This window comes from Dermacentor andersoni, chromosome 2, assembly GCF_023375885.2.
Source record: "Dermacentor andersoni chromosome 2, qqDerAnde1_hic_scaffold, whole genome shotgun sequence".
Lineage (NCBI taxonomy): Eukaryota > Metazoa > Arthropoda > Arachnida > Ixodida > Ixodidae > Dermacentor > Dermacentor andersoni.
The window spans coordinates 24,025,961-24,048,054 of record NC_092815.1 but is presented as its reverse complement, the minus strand read 5'-3'; the positions used below and the strand labels follow the sequence as shown (position 1 = coordinate 24,048,054).

Below are 22,094 nucleotides of genomic sequence, written 5' to 3'. Positions count from 1 at the left end.
TGCTCCATAATGCTGATCTACTGCTGAGGCTTGAACATAGGTGTTCTGTGCTTGAACTACCACAGTTGGTTCTTTATTCTATGCCACAGTGATACCGGTGCTGGTAGTACAGGCGTACAGGTTGATCAAAACGCACAAGGTACATTTGATCGAGAGTCCGTGGTACGTGATTTCGGTGCCTCTGAGCAATTATGCACACAGTCTCTCGAGCACTGACGTGCGCATAGTTTCTCCAAAAGAACTCAAGGAGTGAACGAGGGTAAACCCATGGGTAAACCCAAGGAGGTTAAAACCCATGTTAAAACCAAACGCCGGCCATTGTTTTGACGTTTCTGCGAGTTTACCTATCCCACAAAAAAAGTGAGAAGGTTTCTCATATGAATTACATTCTTGTATTATAGCTTTGAAACTTAGAAAAAGCATGTTTCTAAAGTTTACACAGAACGGCAGAACAGATATATCAGCGCAATAATTAACATTTTGTGATTGATATGAACCATATTTTCCTGTAGCTTTTTATTCTTCATTCCTTTTTTATTCCTGTGGCCTTTGGACGAAGCCTGAATCATTTAATAATTCTAGTACAACCATGGTGGATGGATATATTTGCCCACCCACTGCATCGACAACATTGAGAAACCCTATGCCGACAACGATCGACTCTCGCGGGCTGCGGGGTTGAGTTACTGCGCCAGCCAATCACAGTATTCAGTTCATATACTTACAAATTCCTTCGAGATGCTTGATCATGTGTGGGCCTATATGCCGCGTTCTAAGAAGACCGTTACCGTTCTCCTCTTCACACTCGAAACTAATTAAGAGAGGCGTAGCTATCACCTGTTTGAGGTACCCCTTTTGAAGTCATGCCAGCACAAGACAGCTGAAAGTTTTCAGACCCAAGTAAATAAGTTGAAATGCTGATGGCAGGTTTTCCTTCAGCCCTTCTTCAGGCAATGGGTGAATCACTGTCGTGGAAGCCGCGGCACAAGGCGCGTGAGCATGCAGGAGCAGCTAGGCGACCCCCCTAAACAGAGGCCTCCTAGAAGTCATGCCCCATGTGCGCAAAATGGCACACAACCTGAAGAACGTGGCGGTTAGACAGGACCACGTCGTGGACTGGGGTAAACCCATGGGTTTACCTCAGTTCACTCCTGTCCTCGTGTTCTCAACCCCCTGCAAGCTATCCCAACTATGTAGGCGCGTGGCGGATGGTCCGCGCAAGGTCGCCTGTACTACTAAGCACGAGTATCAGTATACGTGCACGTACTGTGCCACCAATGTGGTGTACCAATTTCCGCTGTGATACGGCATGCAGTGTTCACAGCCAAACTGGCCAATGTATTAAGAGGAAGCTTTAGCTCGGGTGCTCCTATCTAAATACATGTAAAAGGAGAATTCGTTTTTCTCGGCAACCACTGCACCAAATTTGACGGGGTTTGCTGCATTTAAAAGACAAACTTAAAATCTAGTGACTGTTGGTTTCGAATTTTTGAGTTAGGTCGTCAATTTTTTACTAAAAATTGGCAAAAATTGAAAATTGTCAAAAAACGAAACTATCAAGTTTACAACTCTGTAACTCAACAACTAAAAATGATAATACAATTCTGTGAATTGAATCTAATAGTACATCTAAAGCGGACAAAATTGATATGTTACAAATGAATATAAAAAAATTTAATCGTAGGAAAATACAACTTTTGCAAAACCGTTGTAACCAACGTAACAAATTCACGTAAGATGTAAAATGACACATCGAATTTGTCCGCTTTGAATGATCTAATGGATGCCGTTTACAGAACCGCGGTATCAGTTCTTGATGCAGAGCTATGAATATGTAAACTTCGTGCTTCTATTTCTTTCAAACGGTCAAATATTTGAAAATCGTTTTAAGAAAATGCAAGCCATAAATCGAAATTCCGCTTCCAACAGTGACTAGAATTTAACTTTCTCTCTCAAATGCAACAAATTTCAGTAAAATCGGTCCAGGGGTTATTTCAGAAAAATGTTCTTGCGTTTTTACATGTATTTGAATAGGCCGCGTCGGAGTTGGGCCCGAGCTAAAGCTTCCTCTTAATGATAGACCGCGGCAACATTTCCGCTCCTTGAAGTGTGATAGCGGCGTCAATCTCCCCAGACACCACAGGGAATGCAAAGGTTGCTACCCCAAATTCAATAAAGTCATCATTGTAGGACGGGAGACTCGAGACTTGAGCGAGAAATTACGGAAGCGGCACACATGCGCAGACTTTGCTTAGATACGTGTGTAAGTGAGCCTTCAGTGGCTCTCCTAGATAAAGAAATCCGGTTTTTGATTAACCATGGCACTTTCCATAGTTATTTAGGATGCTTTCTGCCACGTGTGTTTCATCTTGTTCTTCAGTATGTCAAGGCACGCTGCGCGCAGACGCAACCTTTTGCTGCTATGAGTTTCATGGTAATAACACGTAATAAACCTCAGTTGCTAGTTACCGCTCGTCCTGTCCACTCCTTCGTCTTACGTCCCGTCTGAAGTCGCGGTTCTTTTCCTCAGTACGCTCCATCTAGTAGTAGAAAGGTTCGATTATCCAACAAAACCGAAACTAGTTCAGCAGAACCGGAACCAGAACTGCTAGAACGGCTCGTAGCAGCTACGACTCGAGCTACACTTCCCAACAAATGCGCGTGCGTGCGTTGTCTGTACTAATCTAGCAGACGGCATACATTCAGTTCGCCGAGTGTTTAATTTCAATCGCCGACCCAAACGTCGTCGTACATGAACCGCATCGAAGGTAGGATGTTGTTGTCATCCATAAGTTGAACGAATAATCGCCAATCTTTTATGCAGGTTTCTTGAAGACGTTTCTGCTGGAAAATCACAAGCATGATCTTGAGGCTATTCTGGCATCTGACGATGACAGGCGACATTATTGCCTACGAGTCAAGTAAGACAATATTGGGATATTAGTTCTTCCACCATCATTCCTGTTCTTCCATATCAGTACCACCTGCATTAATTGCTGTACTGCTGTTAAGAATGAACAGAGTCCTGCGTGTTGGCGTGTGACATTATATTTAGCATTGTGTTCGGGTATGGCACCATCTTCTATGTGTACAATGATGCTTATTTTCTTTTAGCGGTACTACACTCTTTGATGCCAGTGTGGAGTTCGGGGAATCTCTCCTGTACAACCCACTGAAAACCCTTGATTCCATGAACACATCCGTGGCTTTGGCATTGAGAGATGCTCTGGATGATTGCTCCGTTGGAGACAAATACGTGAGGCTGGCTTTGATATCGCTCTCCCTTTCTCTTTAATTACATATGCAATCACACTCTATAATCATGGTTTGGGTTTCTATTTAAATTTTTCACATTTATTGCACATGTGCTTATTGCCTGTTGTCTTTTGCCTTTACTAGGTATAATTACTGACCATTGCTCTCCAATTCTCAGCTCTACAGCCGGTTTCCTTTTAGTGTCTGGTGATTTTAGCTGGTGTTCGAGCAAGTATAGTCCACTCGATCGGACCGAATGAACACTTTCACTTGGGTGCCATTCTTTTGTTTGTTTATTTACTTACTTACGCGAACTTTACAAGCTCTAGAAGGACCATACAGTAAGGGGTAGCGGTGGGGTTAAATAATGTAAAGGAAATAGAGCATAAACAAAGAGGAACCTAGCTTGAGAAGACAAGAAAAGCAAAAAGCAGATTAAAGAAAGCGAATCCCGTACTGTCGACAAAAACTGGACGATTTTCAAACACAAGTTATTAACACTAATGCATACACATACACCTTTAATTTCATTCCGACTTAACATATCAAAACCGTGGTATCATAGATCTGTGCGAACTCTACAAAATAAAAAGAAACCCTTGTTCAATATATATAAACGAAACACTCCTGCATCTTGGTTAAAACAAACATAATGTGAAACTGCATATTGTCGTGCTGTTCGTAAAGCTAAGCATAAGTTTTTTTTTCCGCATGACTTACAGTTCCTAGTGACTAACAATCCCAAAAAATTCTGGTGTACCATTTCCCCGGCTTCCTCTCCGACTAACTTAACACTACAGGATGAAGCCAGTAATTCGATTCAAGAAGAAAGATTTGCCGATGTTTTAAACGAGTACTTTACATTCATATTTATGAAGAAAAACTGCTCAAATATTCCTAGTATTGCTGACGTCAATTATAGGTATATGAACCGCATAGAGTTAACCGTAGAAGGGATTGCTGCCATAATTACGAAACTTAAAGTATCGACAAGCTCCGGTATTGATGAAATCAACACTAAAATCCTCAAACTAACAATAATACCTTGCAGTTTAATCCTTTATCATATCTTCACTCAGTCATTATCTACTGGTACACTTCCACACGATTAGAAAATTGGTAAGGTAATACGCATATTCAAATGTGGAAACAAAAGTAATGTAAATAACTATCGCCCCATATCCCTGACTAGTATCTCTTGCAAAATACTTGAACACATAATTGCATCTAACATTGCGCAACATCTAGAAAATAACCATTTCTTTTTCACCAACAACACGGTTTTATAAAAGGCTTGTCATGTGAAACCCAGCTAATAGAATTCACCCATGACTTATTTTCTAATATGGAAAGTAACACACAGACAGACTGCATTTATGTCGATTTTTCTAAAGCTTTCAATCATGTAGCACATTGCCGTTTAATTACTAAACTGAATTCACCCATGACCTATTTTCTAATATGGAAAGTAACACACAGACAGATTGCATTTATGTCGATTTTTCTAAAGCTTTCAATCATGTAGCACATTGCCGTTTAATTACTAAACTGTTGTCCCTTAACCTTGATTCTTTAACTATATCAATGCTCCATAACTTTTTATGCCTATGCAAGCAGTTTACTTGGGTTAATAACACCTCATTTATGTTATCTGACGTTACTTCCGGTGTTCCTCAAGGCAGCGTCCTGGGTCCTTTATTATTTCTTATCTACATTAATGACCTTCCATCTCATATAACATCTAGCATCCGTTTGTTTGCTGACGATTGCATAATATACTGTAAAATTATAACTCACGCAGATCATCTGGTACTACAACAGGATCTTCACAAAATAACTCTTTGGTGCTCGCAGTGGCAAATGACAGTTAACGCTGACAAATGAAAACTAATGACATTCAGCCAAAAGCAATCAAACTCGACTTACACATACACTCTTAATAATAATTCTATATCGGTAATGCCCAACTACAGGTACCTTCGTATTAACTTCACGTCTAATCTTTCTTGGTCAACACACATTGAAAAAATTACTCCCATGGCATCGCGCACACTAGGATACTTGGAACGTAATCTTCATGTGGCACCTTCCATAACACGGAACTAGCATACCAGACAGTTGTTCGTACACAACTCAAATGTGCATTATCCGTCTGGTCACCTCACCAAGTCTATCTAATCAACTTACTGAAATCTGCAAAACCATGCTGCACGTTTCATCGCTCAATACTATAACCGACACTCCAGTGTGCCTAACATGAAGACTTCATTATCACTATCATTCTTGGAATCACGTAGGAAAATAGCCACTCTCTGTTTATTGCATAAAATAGTCTACAGCGTACACGAAAATACCTTACCATTATCAAAACCACATCACATATCTGGCAGGCTTCGTAATCAACATTGTTTTAATCATCTTTTCGGCCGTACCCAAGCCTTTAACACATCTACGCTTCCATGTGTAATTGGTCAATGGAATGACCTCCCTGATGATGTCGTCTGTATTCATGATCATATGGCATTTAGAAATAAAATACTAACCATCTATGACTGTTTTTGCTAACCACATGATCACTTGAAATAATGTTTATAGATTTTATAGTGATATCATGTAGGCCCACCCAATTTCGCATAAAACCTACTAAGTATTCTATTATAACAATGTTACACCATATCTACTACATTTTACCATTGTATAATACCTGGTTCTTGAATTTCTTTTGTTTGTTTTCTTGTTCTTGTTAAAAATTATTGTCTAGTACACCTCACATAATACTCCTACATGGAGCCTGTGAGGTATTTGTAAAATAAAATAAAAATAAATATGGAATACACAGGATGCAGCGAAAAAAAAAAAAAGAAAATGTACAAACAGCTTGTATAGATAACAAAAAAATGAGACAGTCGTTATTATGTGGCAACACTTCATAAAAGGTTAATTACCTGAAGGCTCAGGTATGTGGAAATGACTTCACCGGGAATAATATTTTAAGGACAAATGACCCAAGGCAGCATGGATGAGCTGTTTGAGAGTGGCCAACAAAACATGCACCTGAAACATAAATGAATACGATATGGCTTGGCAGAATGGTGCATTGCCAAGTGGCTTAGTCAATTTTTGTCATTGTAAGAATGTGCTTTATTTTTCCATACTCTCATGCAAAACTCCTCAGTATCCTCATTTCCATTTTATGGCCATTAAGCTGTGACTTTGCCTGTACTGCATACATTGTTTCCACCACCTTAATGTAAAAAGAAGTTGATTGGCTTGCCTGCTTATGCAGCCTTTTTCCTTTGACCTCCTTATGTTCCTTATATAATAAATATGCATTCTAAAAAGAATTCCAGCAGAACCCGTCTGAAGATGAATGTGCGATTAGCATTAAAGCAACGTGGCGACAAACCGTATTGCCACAGCAGAGGCACGAATTGGTTGCAGTCTCGCTGCCAACAACAATGCTAAATGATACCATGACACAGTATATCTTGTTTTAATCATGCACTGCACATTAGGTGAAACTCTATAGTATCGCTAGTATCCTCGCTGCAACTTTGTTACAATGGCTCTCCATTAAGGTCATCATCATCATGATCATTAAGTGGTCGTGCTCTGCCTATTGTGGATGGGGCTTTATCGTTTTAATATATTTAAGGCTTGGCACATCCATTCTGGGAGATTGGTCAAGAATGGGCACATACCAATGTCACATACACAGCGCTGAAGTTGTCTCTTTGGGTGCATACCTAGTGGTGCATACCGATTGACCCAAGTTGTCTACTAGGCTAGCCAGCAGTGAGTTCTCTATTCGGCCTCATACCCAGTCACCCATGCTGTCTTCTTGGCAAGACAGCAGCCAGCACACACCTAGTGGCCCAAGCTAGAAGACAACTTTGGTCACTGGGTGAAAGAGGTTACATTTAAACTGAAAAGTGGGTCAAGTTACTAAAGGATGCTAATTGCATTAAAAGGAGTTGCACATTCATGTACGTGTAACAAATTATTAATTGAATTAGCATTCTTGGGAACTTCACACACTTTCAGGGAACTATCTTTCTATCTGTTTTCCTGCCAACTTGAGTCACTGGGTAGCCCGTGGCTTAATGGGTACAGCATTGGAGTTGCTGTTCTGAGGAAACAGGGTTCAAAGCCAACCGTCGGGCTTGGGTCACTGGGTATGTGCTGCTCTTCAATTACAAAAAAATCATTAAATATTTTTCTGCTGCTGGGTAGAATTGAACCCATGTCATTTATTCTCTGGCAATCTTGTCTGGATATATATACATATGTGCCACACGCAAACTTTGCACAGCACCATGAGATGGCACAGCGTGTTCATTGGGAAGCACGGTAGAGGAACCCGGTTGCATACACACCTCATAGATAACGCGTCCTTGCGGCGGCAATACAGTGTGTCACTAATTGTTTTAAAAGGGCCCTGAACCACTTTTTATTCAAGTGTAGAAAGGCATTTGAAGTGAAAATAGGCTATTTCAGAAATACTTTGCCACAAAAAGTACCTTAATGCGTTCAGCAGAAGCAGAGTTATTGGCAATCAAACACGGCTTCTGCTGTGCTCCTGTTCCTTCTTCAATGCCTTGCACTGTGAAGGCTATGATGCTGTGGGGTGTGCCCACAATGCTCCACCTTCTAAGTTTCACCATGGCGTGCAGTTCAAATTTCATTTTGGATGTTAACATAGACGCCATGACTTCTGTCTTTGGTGCCCATGAAGCGCTAAACATAAGCTTAACACCGTTGTCCTCAGCCAGCCACAGTGTGCTTCACCAGTGGACTCGTGGCAGCAGCTTGCAGTGGCCGCTGTGTCTTCGCCATGTCGCCGACTGCAGCTTGATGTCAGCTATTAGCCAATAGCAGCTGTCTAATGGGAATGAGGAAATAAATCATCTGATGGTGAAATAAAGCGTCCGGAAGACAGTGAGGACAGGGCTGCCTTGTGTTGGAAAGAGAATGTTTGAGAGAAAGATGACTTTGCGATCCGCTTGCAAGCTCCTCTCACCACATACAACAGCAAAACTTGGCTGAGATGTTCACAGCAGCGTATGCTACCCGCGGACTATGTTATTTCACCAAGCCCGAGGGGTGGTTCAGGACTCTTTAAAGCTAATCACATTAATGTCGTGAGATGGGTTCTGCCGAAATTTTTTGTTCATGGAACTACAGTGAGTGCAACTCATCCTCATTATTCATGATGTGCCGTCAGAATCTCATCCATACATCATGTTAAAGTGGCTTGCCCTAATTGCATGTAGCTGCTGTATAAACTGTGAAGCTGTATGTTATAATGGTAAGGAAGCAGCTTGCTTGCCTGCTTCAAGCTGTGCAGTTGACTATCAAACCAGCAGTAGAGTTGTTTTACATTATTCTGTAACATTAATTCTCCTTTTGAGATATGGCCTGATAAAACAATTTTTTTTCTTTCTAGTCTAGCAGGAATTTGCTCAGCAGCTGCAACAATTTAAGCACATATATTCTGTTTTTATAATAAAGAGCCAATCTCACCCTCGCATTACCTCACTGGTTATATCTTGCTACTTTTTCAGAATTTGAAAGAGAAAGTCCATCTTCGACTTGTAAATCTCCCTCAGTTCATTCAAACAGCCACACTACCCAAATGCAAGCAAGTTTCAAGATTTCAGGCCATAACTGGTAATGTCCTGCATGCATATGCTCCTGCGCTCACATGTTAGTGCTGTGCATAGCTTGTTTTAAGTTAATCATAGACTGGACTGTCAGAAAATTCGATATGCCTGAGTGTTTATATTTGCTTTTAACTGAAAAGCTGAGCTAGTATAGTATTTGGAATTTTGTTTTTGTTATAGAAGACAGACATTGCATGCAATCTGTAGTGTGATATTTAAGATGGCTTGGAGCAGCAACATGCTGCAGTGCCTGTTTTTTATATCATATCATGACACACTTGGCAGATATATGTTCATTGTCACTTGAGATATAGTGGCTTTTGCGTATGTGTAACTCCTCCCCCCCCTTCCCCGTTATAGACGTTTGTCCACCGGTCTTTCTTCTTTGCAACAGTTAACCTGTTACTTCCTTTTTGAGCACAATGACCTTACTTTTATTCTCTGTTGTATATAAGAGTGTCATAGGCATTTGCTCCTGGAGAAGGCAGTAATAAGAAGCATTAACTGCAGCCATTGTTTATGCTATATATTATTCCTCATTCGCTTTCTCACAGGAACAGTTTTGAGAATAAAAGGAATGAAGGTATTGGAACATTCGAGGGACTACCTGTGTGCTACGTGTGGCTACTCTTTCACCATCAGAGCTGACTTGGTCATGTTCTGCATGCTGACCAAGCCTACCACATGTCCAAATCCAATTGGTTGTCGTGGCTCCAAGTTTATGCCTTCCTCAAAAGGTATGAACCATCTTGATTTGCTAGCTGGTTGGACTTACCAACTTTGGTTGCTTGCATTTGAGCATTGTAGATGCCACATGGGACATTCCTTCAGAACTTGTACCATATCATGAGAACTTGTGTGACAATATTTGCAGGGCGAGTGCTCAACTGCCTTACTGGTCCTTGAATTTCATGTTACTTCATCTTTAATGCTGTAGCTAAAACACACAAGTCAACCAACCAACTAGAACAGCTTTCTGGCTCATCATGGAAGCTTTGCACCTCAGTACTAGCATGGGGTAATTGTGTGTACTAAACCATGAAACTTTTGCTGAACCTCTAAGGTAGCTTCTTTGCACAGCCAAAATCCTTCACCAATGCAGAGCACAAGAGTCTGCTAGTTTGTTTTCCTTGCTCTCCTATAGGAGAGTACAAGGAAAACAAACTAGCTTGCTAACATAACCTTGAAGTGGAGAAGTACATGTGATGATTATATATGTGCATGTGCCGCGTGCCCAAAATAATTCCAAGTGTTGCACCTAATTTTCTCTGTCACAGTGGCTGTAGAAGGATTACTTACAGTGCAAGGAAGCTGGTTCAAGGTGGCCAATCTATTTGTTATGTCATTTGAAAGCTCGGCTCCTTGCACTTACCTGGGAAAGGTGAAGAAAGACTAAACAGCATTAATTGCTTGGGTCAGACAAGCTGGACTGCTTCTCCTGCCTTCACTAACTCTTGCTGTTATAAATTTGAGTACTGCAGTTAAAAAGGTGAAGGATGTTAAAAATATAAATTTTTGGGTGCTTACCTGAATAGGGAATTTCTAGCAGTCTCATTTTATATACAGTTGAACGTCGATATAAGGAAAATAGATGTAACAAATTATTGGATATAACGAAGTAAATGTAAAGTACGACTCCCATGATATCAGTGTGTAACGAATATATCGCAATGAAAAATACCATCATATAATGAGGGTAATTTTGGATTGGATGCAACTTTGTTATAATGAAGTTTGACTTTATAAGCTGTGAGGCTACATTGATGTTGGTTAAAAGACAAAATAAGATGGATGAAAAATAAAGTAGGGGCAAGGCACTGCACAGTCTGGTTTTTAAGCTAAGAGACTGAGAAATAAGTGGGTGATGAGGCATACTTGAGAAAACACACCAATAGTAGTGACTCTAGCAGTAGTTGCCTCTTTTATTGTACCTTGCCCACCTCCAATACATGAATTCATGGTTCCCTTGGCCATGTGATGTTCTCAGTAGCTGCAATAACAATCAGTAATCCTTACTTTTTGTGATTGGTACTAACGTCCACTGTGCTACCTCACTGTAACAAAGGGCACTCCTTGTCACATAGCATCTGTTGTGCATTTGTCAGTGTACTCTACAGTAGTACCAACTGAGAAGAGTGCTGACAGGAAACATGCATGCCTACAATTTTAAAGCAAATAATTATTTGTTTACAAATCTAATCCACAGGTTTGAAGTTAATCCCACAGGTTGAGTTCAACAGCTATTTATACATGTTTCGCTGTAGATTGCAGAATAATTAGTGGCACTTGCATATAATTCGAGAATGTATAACACCATTTGTGATGTACATACAGTCTGACCAGACACATTTGCTATAGAATTGGCGACAACGTTGAGGGAACTTTGGGTACTGTAGGTGCACGTTTTGCTGAGTGACAATTTGATGACAATGATAATCTAATACAAACAAACTCCAGCAAAAAGGAAAACAATGTAGTAGGGTAATGATTTGAAAGGTTAGTATGGATTACTTTAACTTAAATACTTTCCCTGGTGTCTTGTACCCATTTTTCAAGATAGCCACAGCATATTTCGAAATACGAAACTATCTGAAGGTCAGATGCATATTTTGAGAAACAGCCAGTCGTATGAACCAATAAGTGATTTTCTGATTGGCAGTTACAGTAAATTTCACATCATATTTTTCGTGTCAGCATGCGTCTGGTCTGTACATAGTGTCCAAAACTTGCAATGAGGTTTCAAACAGTTGCTACAAGCACAGGAGCTGAGTAGCAAGCTGAAACTTGGCTCAGATATAGTGTACGATATGAACAGACTTAGAGCTTTCAGAATTGAGCTGGGTGATTGCGACAGACATAGGTATAATTACTGAAACACATAATTTTCTAGCAAGCTTATCCATAAGGCACAAGCGTATGCAATTTGTAAACAATTGCTGCAGACCGAGGAACTGGGTTAATGAGCTGCAAGTTAGCATAGACACAGTGGACTCCCTTTATTCATTTTGATGCATAGTCTTGATGAGTGCCTCATGCAATTAAACATAATTACGTAAAAGTAGAAGTCTTAGCAAGATATGCTCTGTAAGGCCCTGTGGTGAGAGCTGTGCATGAAAGTGACAACAGCAGTTCACAATAGGAAAGCTTGCAGGTGTTTGAGGCAATGGTGCAACATGGTGGTAGAATGTATGATGTCATTGGAGGTTGTTGCAACGGGGAGGCTGAAAGGAGGCAGGCAGCCATGGTGGTGAAAAGTGAAAGTTGTAGAGCTGATGCAGAAGCTTTGCCCATGATAGGCACAGAATGCGGCAAAACATTTTCAACACAATAAGCAACATTCTAATTGGGTGTTCATGCCGTAACTATCAATTGCTGACACAGTATGTGATGTGTGATTCCTACAGAGTCACACATATTGCTAAGTATTTCCTTGAAATTTTTGGGTTTTCTTGTTGGAACTTGGCAATGTTTTTGTTACCTTATAAGGTTATTTGCATCTTGAAAGTATGTATATGTCAGATAATGAATTATGTGTATATTATTCAGTATATTACCCAAATACTTTCCAGAGTTTGGTAATTTATACTCTATTTACTTACCTAAATTGTTTGGAACAAAGTTAATTTTACTACATTTTTCTAGCTTTCTGTACAAGTCGGGTTGCAAGTGCTTGCAGGAGCAGAGCAGTCTATTGTTGTTAACTTTACTTTCATCCATTAAGGACGGCAGCAACCCCCCTGGAACAATTTTGCAGCACTGTTGCAAAAAATGTTGTTTTAATCAGAAGACTTGCATAAATAAAGGGAAAATGAGACATCCACCCAAATGTAGCTAAGTGCTACAAAAACTCTTGCCTTTGTTTCTGAGTTGTTGATAAATTTGTCTTCACTTGCCATCTGCTAGCCACCTGGTTTGGTTAGCTCAGATGGTAGAGCGGCTGCCCCGGAAAGGCGGTGGTCCCAGATTTGAGTCCCAAACCAGGACGAATTTTTCAACGGCGAAGCTTTTCTTTCGGGGAACCCGTATGGGCTTCCTTTGTAGCACTTAGCTACATTTGGGTGGATGTCTAATTTTCTCTTTAATAATTACTTATCTACACCTTGCAGGTTTCTGCAGAACTATTACATCAGATTTGCATAAAAGAGCCAAGACAGCTGCTTCCAATGTTTATTCATAATGTAGCACCGTAATGTGGCGTAAAGGCACAATTACAAAGAAGAGACACAGAACACATCACAGGCGCCTGTGACACGTTCTGTGTCTCTTCTTTGTAATTGTGTCTTCGTGCTACATTATGTCGGCGAGCAAATACCAATGAGCCCAACAACTCCTTTAGTCTTTCATGTTAGAAACACAGTTTTTGTGTGGTTGACTTCTCTTTTTCATGTTCTTTCTGCTTCTCTCACACAGAAACAGACTTGTCCAAGTGCAGTGACTACCAGGAAGTACTGATTCAGGAGAAAGCCAACAACCTTGTTCTTCGCAATGTTCCTGGAAGCATGTGGGTTGTCCTTGAAGATGACTTGGTTGGATGCTGCAAGCCTGGACAGGAAGTGGTGGTCAGGTTAGTCCTGCCATCACAAGCAGTTATGCCATGGGCATATCTCTGGACATCGCATTAGAAGTACTGTATTTACACAAATATGATGTGAGGGATAGTAATTCTTTGACCAAGAGGAAAAATGGGATGGTTATAATTGTAACTAAAGAGCTGTAATGCAACTGTAACTCTTATTTGTTTGTTGTCTAATAACTGCGGACAGACGGTAATATTATGTTAGAGCCGGCTGCTACCCCAGGACACAGTTTAAAAACTGAGGCTACTCCATTGCCCATATGACACGCACATGCATACCACAAGCACATAAACATACTACATCTAGGAAAATGTAAATGTCAACAAGACAAAAATAAAGCTAACCAGAAGGAGTGGCTCATATGCACCTGCATTAAGTAACACAGTGGAATTTCATTGTTCTTGCTCTGTGTATGGCACACATTAATGGAGACAAGAGGAACACTGAGTATGAACGAAGACACAAACTGACGTGAAAAAGTGCAAACTGCCTACTGGTTTATTGTCAGACCAGATCATATATTTAAATGAACATAACCATGCAAGGCGTCTGTGTGGACAAAGTGGGGAATGAAATCAACAGATCCTCTCAGATTGCGTCCTCTCTGATCCCCTTAGATCTCAGATCCTCTCAAAATAAAACAAGGAATGTATACCAACCAGCCCAATTCATCGTTTTGTTAAAAATAGTAGAAGTTAATTTCCACTCTGCAATAAAAATGCTATTATACGCACACACGTGGATGTTATTGTTCATGTAGTCCTGGAAAAAAAAGACACAGTGTAGGTAGGATTTGCAAGAATATACAAATAAAGTCAAATTAATTAGCTTGCTCTTAGCTTGGGCATTAAGGGGCTCTAAATGCCCACAATATTACATGGGCTATCAAAATATCATTCCAGAAACCTCGTGGTGCTTGTTTCAGTCCAATAAAGGGCTTAGTATCAGAGAAAATTACAACTGGAGAAATAAAAGGCAGAAATAATTGCTCAGGGAGTTTTTTAGAATTCTTATGTGAAATTTCAAAGAATGATGCTACGAACCATGACAAAAAGTATAATTTTCAAGTGTCACTAATAGTACTGGGTGCAAATAAAATCTTGAGTATACAAAATATTTGCCGTACTTCTGGTTTCTAACTTCTCCAAGTTGGACAAGGTAAAAGAAATATTGTGCACATTTGCTGGCATGAATATAAGCCATAGTGATGCCCCTGCTATGCGAGGAAGCCATGGATTTACAAATTTCAATATGTATGCACCTATTGTACAGGAAGTGTTTGTCTTGGCTCCTTGCAGCAAGCATGTAGTTTCTTTATTTTTCAGCATTCTTTAGGTTCTTGAAGCAATGATTGTCATGTTGGGGAGATCCACAAGTCTCCTTGTACTCGATTATCGCTTGGTTAGTTTCTCTCTGTTAGAAAGCTGGCTGTTGTGCACCTTGAACTGTAGCTGAAGACTTCTCATGCTTTGTGCAGTACAGTCGAGTGTCTCTACAACGAATGCCTCTACAATTAAATGACCTTTAAAACAAAGGAATAATTCTGTCCTGGTTCTAGTGTGGGCTCTGCGGTGTGTGACCTTTACAACAAAGCGACCTGTACTATAACTAATTATTTCGGAGGCCCTAAGCACTTATTTATAAAGTTGTCCGACTGAATTTATAATTTGTTGCGCAGTAATTTGAAGCATTGCACAGTATTGTAAATGAATAAATAAACGTGTTTGCACAGGATATGTTCCAAAAAGAAAGGATCAGACTGCTAGTCAAGATTCTGTGAAAGGCTGGTCCGAAATCAACTGCACGCTTCTGTGTGAGGAAAAACTCCACACAGCAGGGAGGATTTCTCATAATATGTGTTACATATGCTGTCCAAAAGCTAATAAATAAAAACAACTTATTGCAGGAAAAAATAAAATTGCACTTAATATTATTCAAGCACAATAATGCAAAACAACATGCTCTTCTGAACATGTGCTGGTGTTTGAAGCATTGTTAAAGCAGCATAAAAATCAGAGCGAGAAATCAGACATCTCGAGAGAAGCTCCCACATTTTCACTGCTGCTGTCATTTAAAAGATATGCACCTGAGTTGGCCAAACTGCATTGTTTGCAAATTTTGCATTGTTTGATTGCGGAAGTGCTACACCCGGCAACAACTTTCTGTGACAGCGCAGCGAAAGATATGGAGCTGAAGCACACATTCTTTTACTGCACATCTGCATGCAGTAAGCGAATGTAAGCAACCGTAAGCTATGTTCCGTTAAAGAAACTATAGCACTTATTATGTTTATTTTTTTTGTTCAGGATTTATTTCATAGCAAATAAAAATATTTCTTAAGGAAAGGATTTCTTTTCCTTCCTGTTCCTTGTTTTCTGGCTTTCTGGTATCCACATCTGGTTTTCCTTATCCTATAAACTGCCAGCAAAACTTCGGCACCACTTGGCGTAGTAACACAAGAGCAGAAGCTCCGCATGTGAGAGTGCATGTGCGTAGCTTTGGCTGCGCTGCCACGGAAAGTTGTCGTTGGGTATATTATTACAATCTACGCTCATTACAACAGAACCGCACACAACAGATTTTCGGATATAACGAACCATATTTTGGCCCAGTAGTTTGTCCTACCTATTTTATTAATACAACTAAGTTCGCTTTTATTGAACCGCGCTGCAACGAACCATCGGCTACAGCGGACGAAATTAGCAACAATTTTTGTCAAAATCGGGCGCATAAAACGGACTTTTGCCGTGTCGGCATGGGCTGGCAAGCGACTTGCTAGGGTCAGGCAACGATCACGGCTCAATATCTTGCACACAAGGGAGGCAGGAAAGCGAGGCAGAAGCGCACAGTCGTTTGCGTGTGAGGCACGAGGGGCAGGCGAGGGAATGGGGTGGGAGGGGAGGTTCTACTCTAGTGGCTGCTGTTAACAGCGTGGCCACGCAGGTGTATCTTGAAGCAATCTGCAATGTGGATTGAGTGCGTGCCCACGCGGGCGTCATATCTTGAAAGCGATCTGTAATGTGAACAAAGTGCGAGCCCGCACGGGCCTCATCTTTAAAGCGATCTGCGATGTGGACAAAGCACACCCAGTGCTGGAAGCTTCATATGTGCTGTGCTTTCGATGTTTAGTTCGCGTTGGAGCGAGAGACAGCATGAAGGTCAAGTCACTTGCTGCTGCAGTCATGCTTATCTTGCTTAAAGGGATCCTGAAACGGTTCGGACAAATTTTGTAGACAAGTAGGGTACAGCTACAGTTAATCATTCGCACCACAATTTGTGTGAAGTGTCTCATATTAAGAGAGCTATGGACAATTATGTGTTGCCCTCCTCCATAGCCATGCATTTTCTCCTCAACTCGTTTGCCGAGTGATCGGGGCTAAGCTCCGCCTTCACTGGCTCTGCGTCATGATGGCACGTCGTGTCATCTACTTCCACTTCTCTAGGAGCGTGCGTGCAAATCCTTTCCAACCTCTCCGCCAGCTGCTTGGCAGTTCACCACAAGCGAGATCTATCGAAGCAGTGTGCATTGCAAGCATTCTGTCACAGTGCCGAATGTGTCTGGTATTCTGGCAACCACAGGCGAGCTGAGCATTTCGACGGATCGGTGGAGGCATAAACCCAAGCTGATGAAGAAACTTTAGCGTAGCCGTACGTGAGTGGCCTGATCAGTGTGCACGGCCCAGCCACCTGTTGGCACGGAGCTTAACCACCCAAACAAAGAGCTAATATTGCTCTAAACAAGTGCAAAACATTTTAAACATTTACAAAAACAATGTGCTAACGATTACACTCCCGTGAAAAATTTACACTGACAGCAAAGAAGAATACACTTCGTTACTGCTACTGTGTTTAGTTGAGCTCTGTGCCAGCAGGTGGCTGCACCGTTCAGACCATTCACGTTTGCGCTTCTGCTCACCCCGTGAGACGGCACGGTCAAATGATCAGGCCCAGTCCCCTTGTGCTTGTGTTTACCCGAATACTGGACTTGCGAAACGCTGTTGTGGTAGTGTTCTTGCGGTGTAAAGTGACGGCCGCAAACGTGCATATCCTGGTGCTGATCGGATAGCGACAGTCTGATGCGCTGCAGTCACTCCGCTCTGATGCAGAGTGCTTAGACATGTCAATTAATGATCAAAAGGACCTACTCTAATGATTGAGTACGTTTGTACAAAATCATCAAAATCGTTTCAGGGTCCCTTTAATCACAATCGATGCTTTGCCTTTCGTGCAACATTGCAACTTTTCTTGTTTTTTTTTTTTTTACTTTGGATCTTTGTAACTCACTCTTTGCAATAAAGCTGTTAGACATTGCGACGAAAGTTTCGGAAGTGAGGCATTTCGGATATTACGAACTTCGGATAAAACGGACCTTTTTTGTTAGATTATCAGGGTCCATTGTAACGAGAGTCGACTGTAGTGGAGGCCAGTTTCAACAATACCTCCTGTTGAAGTTTTATTTCTCAAAACTTCCCAATGTACTGAAAATGGCCAATTGTAGCCATAAGTTCAGAAGTGCAGCCTTTATTTCACATGGTACATGGAGTTGCTTGTGGGGGCATTTTGACGGCAACGTGTGACGGTGTGTCAAAAAGCTGTCAATCAAAATTATCAATATTTCTTGGCCCAGGGAGGAAAGAGTTAAAATGTGTTGCACATATGTCTTAACACACTTCTGATTAAATCTGCATAATTGATTATAGTATGTGTAGGGTATGCTAGAGAGAATAGTTGCTACATGAATGTCTGTTCGTTCACTGTACCAGTGTGTGGTCATATAGAGGGTTCTGTCTGTTTATTTTTTTTAAGAGTAACGATTTGCATCTGTTGAGAAAAGGACCCAGCCAGGAATAATGACAAACAAGTGTATGTTTTCATGCCTAACATGGCAATTGAAAACGCAGCGTTTAAGTGAATCTGCCTCTCACAAGCCTGATGACTTGCATTGTTCTTTTTATTTTGTTTTGCGGAGACAATTCACAACATCGGTCCGATTCTTTAAGTGGCACGGCATTTTCCAAGCACATCACAATCAAAATAGTCACAATCAAAATTTTATGCATTTCTGAGAGTTGAAATCTGGAGCCCACATCTGTGCACGTGACGAAGCATGCTCAAAAACTGTAATTGTTAATCAGGTATGGTGCTGTACGTTCATACTTAAGGATGTTGAAGATACAAGAAACATGCATATGCTGAATTTTCAACAGATAAATTATTCTGCACCTGAAGGTGTCACAACTTGAGTGAATCTCATTTGCGCAGTGGCATTCTCTCTGCACGCCAGCACAAGTTCATCCGTGGGCAGCGCCCTGATGTCAACTTTGTCTTTCATGCGCACAATGTGGAAGTTGCCGAGGAACAGTACGCTTCACAGGACGTCACTGCAGAAGTGGTGAGTGCCGCTCGACAGAGCTCACATAAAGGGGTGACCTGATGTGATGCTTTAGTCTCTTCTTCTGATAAAGTCTCTCCATGAATTCTCCATGAATTCTCATGAATCAACCGATAATTCTTTTGTAGAAAATTTGATTTGGTGAACAGGTCCCACCTAAAGCCAGGCTTGTAATAAGAGGGCTCCGCTACATAGCATGCTGTTGTGTTTTGTGCAGAAGAAAGAGTTCAAAGAATTCTGGGATGAGCACAGGGATTGTCCTCTCATTGGAAGAGACCTCATCCTAGCCAGTGTATGTCCTCAAGTGTATGGCCTGTACCTTGTCAAGCTGGCTGTGGCACTGGTTCTCGCTGGAGGTGTTCGTGTGGGTAACATTTTATGTCTTGATTTTGCAGCACATTTTGCAAACTCTTTCTTTTCAGCATGTGATGTTACTTATTATTTCTTCAACCACTTTGGCTTTGTGGGCTCGTGCCTGCACAATGTTGTACTGTTGCCACTGCTTCGAGCTAGACATCCTGAACATAATGGAATACCGGCTAACCCAATCTGCCAGTCTTGTTTGTAGGAGCGAAAAAAAAAATTGCAAATTTATTACATTATTGTGGCCATGCAGGTACCTTAAACAAAGAACTGTTGGGAAGAAATACTAGTAAGAAATGTTGCATTCTTCTGAAAAAGACTTAATTTCAGTTTTGGTTTTCAGGATTATGCTAGGTTATCTTTAGTGTAAAAATTTCAACGCAAATTGTTAACTTGAATATTGTAAAGAAGTACTTGTAATAAAGTGCCCGTGGCTCAACATACTGTGCTTGGTGAAGTGCCTGCCTTTTCTTGTTGTAGTCATCACCTAATACATATTTCAATTCACTTTCGTGAGGAACTAAGGCCTCATAGATGAGGCATGTGTGAGGAGATGAAAGGGGCTTTTGTTTTTTACACGGATTTTCATTTCAAATGCACTTTTCAATTTTTGAAGTTTGGTCAGTATTCAAATTTTATGCCCACTGTTTTGCATACTTGTAGTTATCATTTGCTTGATACCTTAACAAACTTTTTCTTTTTAACTCTCACTGGAGTAAACCCTTTCCTGAGGTCTGTTCAAGCTTAATTCAAGTTGATTTAGCTTTTCCTTTAGAAATGTCTCAAATAAAGATGTTTGCAGCTACTACACTAGAACTTAGCACATCAGAAAATGTACAGAAGTCTAGCATTTTCTCATTTTATGCCTCATATAAAGAAATGTGTAAAAAAATACATTAAAGAAAAGGCAGTTTTGGAAAGAGCAAAAAAAAAGAAAACTCTATTCCTAGCCTAAGCTTCATGATCCCTATGTTGACCAGTTGGTGTTGCCAGGATACATCGCTCTTAAATAAAACTCTAATCTAGATAAAACATTGTTTTCTTTTGGTTGCTCTGCATGCTTGAAGTGGCACTTCAAGAAATATATACTGTATATGCGCATACCACGTCTATACGCATAATGAATGCATTCATATACTTAACCACCCTTCCTAATTGGTCACTAAAAAGAAGCAAACTGCAGAGATTACTTTGGCTCTGAGCTCATTTGCTGTGACAGCAGCATTCTCCCACTATAAACACTACCATCTTATTTTTGTTTGCCTGCTTCTTCCTCAAATAATTGTGCTCACTCACTACGGGGAACTGGATAAGATACCCGCCATGGTGGCATAGTGGCTTTGGTGTTGCACTGCTAAGTCCGAAGGCATGGGATCAAATTCCGGCCCTGGAGGCAACATTTTGATGGGGGCAAAATACAAAAACATAATGTGTACCATGCATTAGGTGCATTTTAAAGAAACCTAGGTGGTCAAAATTAATCTGGAGTCCCCCAGTACAGCATGCGTCATAACCATGTTGTGGTTTTGGCATGTAAGAGCCCAGAATTTAATTGATTTAACTGGACAAGAAACTAGCAGCTATAAGGTGGTTGGTTGTCGGGGAGGCTTGCGGTTGCATAAAAATAAATTAATTTAAAGTAAGGATACAAAATATTTAGTGATGTTTAGTATTTAAACAATGACTATAAGTTCGATGATATTACAGAAGGAAAAGTGTAGATTAGATAAATAAGTTGTGACTTTATCTCCCTAGGAGTTTATGCAACTTCTTTATAGTAGTGCATGCTGTGGAGTCCAAAATATGTGCATGGACAGGCTTTAGCACACTCAGACTCCCCATGTCTAAATAGGTTAGACTTATTTAGTTGAAATCTATAGCTTTATACCTTTTGTTTTCAACAGTTTGGTCAAAGGCTTATGCTATATTTTTTGTTAAGGGCGGTAACATTTTACTATTTCAATATTCAGACAATTGATTCAGACAATCTTGCTGCATCATGTTTATTTTCGCTTCTAGGTTGTGTTTTGGTCAGTGTAATAATTTTAGAGAACTTCTGTAAAACAGTCATATTTTCTGTTTTCTTAAGGGACCCTGAGATGATTTCGGTGATTTTGTACAAACATACTGAGTCGTTAGGGCAGGTTCTTCCAATCATTAAGTGACACATTTAAGCGCTCACCATGAAGCGTGTAATTAATTATAAGGCTTTAAAAATGTACAATGCTACTGATTGCAGCGTCATCGCTCCCTTGAGTTTCCAGCCACCCCACTCCAATCGATGCATGTTGCACATCTGATGTCAGTGGGGCAATCTATACGATTGGCTACCTAGGTCATATCATCAATAATTTTTCCAGCTTTATGGTGAACAAATGTTGTTCATAATAGTTGGAATGTTGGTTAATTTGTTTATATATATATATATATATATATATATATATATAACAATTAACAAGAAAGAGAACATACGACAATTTATCACTACACTCAAGCACTTCTGATACACAGCAAGTGTTTTCTGCTTGTGTTACAACGTGCTCCACGTTGATGTGAGCTGTGTGGTCAGTGTTAATCTGAAGCCTTCTTTTTGCAAGCACCACGGCTCGCCCTTGTTGCGTTATGGGCTGCAAACGTAGCAATTGGCGATATGCCAAGGTACGACATCATGTCCCTCTGCAAGGCAGCAGATGAGCAGAGTGACTGCAGCGCATCGATGTGCCAGTATCCGATTGGTGGCAGGATCTACGTGTTTGCGGTTGTCACTTCACATCGGAGGATTACTACTACAACAGGGAGTTTTAGCGTGTCTGGTATTTGGGTAAACGCAAGCGCAAGCAGACT

General features: G+C 40.6%; 1 protein-coding gene across 1 annotated transcript in view; it reads left to right on the top strand.

Moving 5' to 3' along the window:
* The first annotated feature begins 2,664 nt into the window (after nt 1–2,664).
* LOC126542777 (uncharacterized) overlaps nt 2,665–22,094 on the top strand; it is a 41,898-nt gene continuing 22,468 nt past the window's right edge. Inside the window, exons 1-8 of the mRNA XM_050189835.3 lie at nt 2,665–2,768; nt 2,825–2,921; nt 3,115–3,256; nt 8,820–8,925; nt 9,473–9,655; nt 13,329–13,482; nt 18,758–18,887; nt 19,105–19,251. Coding sequence (XP_050045792.2) covers nt 2,753–2,768; nt 2,825–2,921; nt 3,115–3,256; nt 8,820–8,925; nt 9,473–9,655; nt 13,329–13,482; nt 18,758–18,887; nt 19,105–19,251 — 975 coding nt within the window. The 5' untranslated portion in view covers nt 2,665–2,752. The remainder of the gene's footprint in view (nt 2,769–2,824; nt 2,922–3,114; nt 3,257–8,819; nt 8,926–9,472; nt 9,656–13,328; nt 13,483–18,757; nt 18,888–19,104; nt 19,252–22,094) is intronic.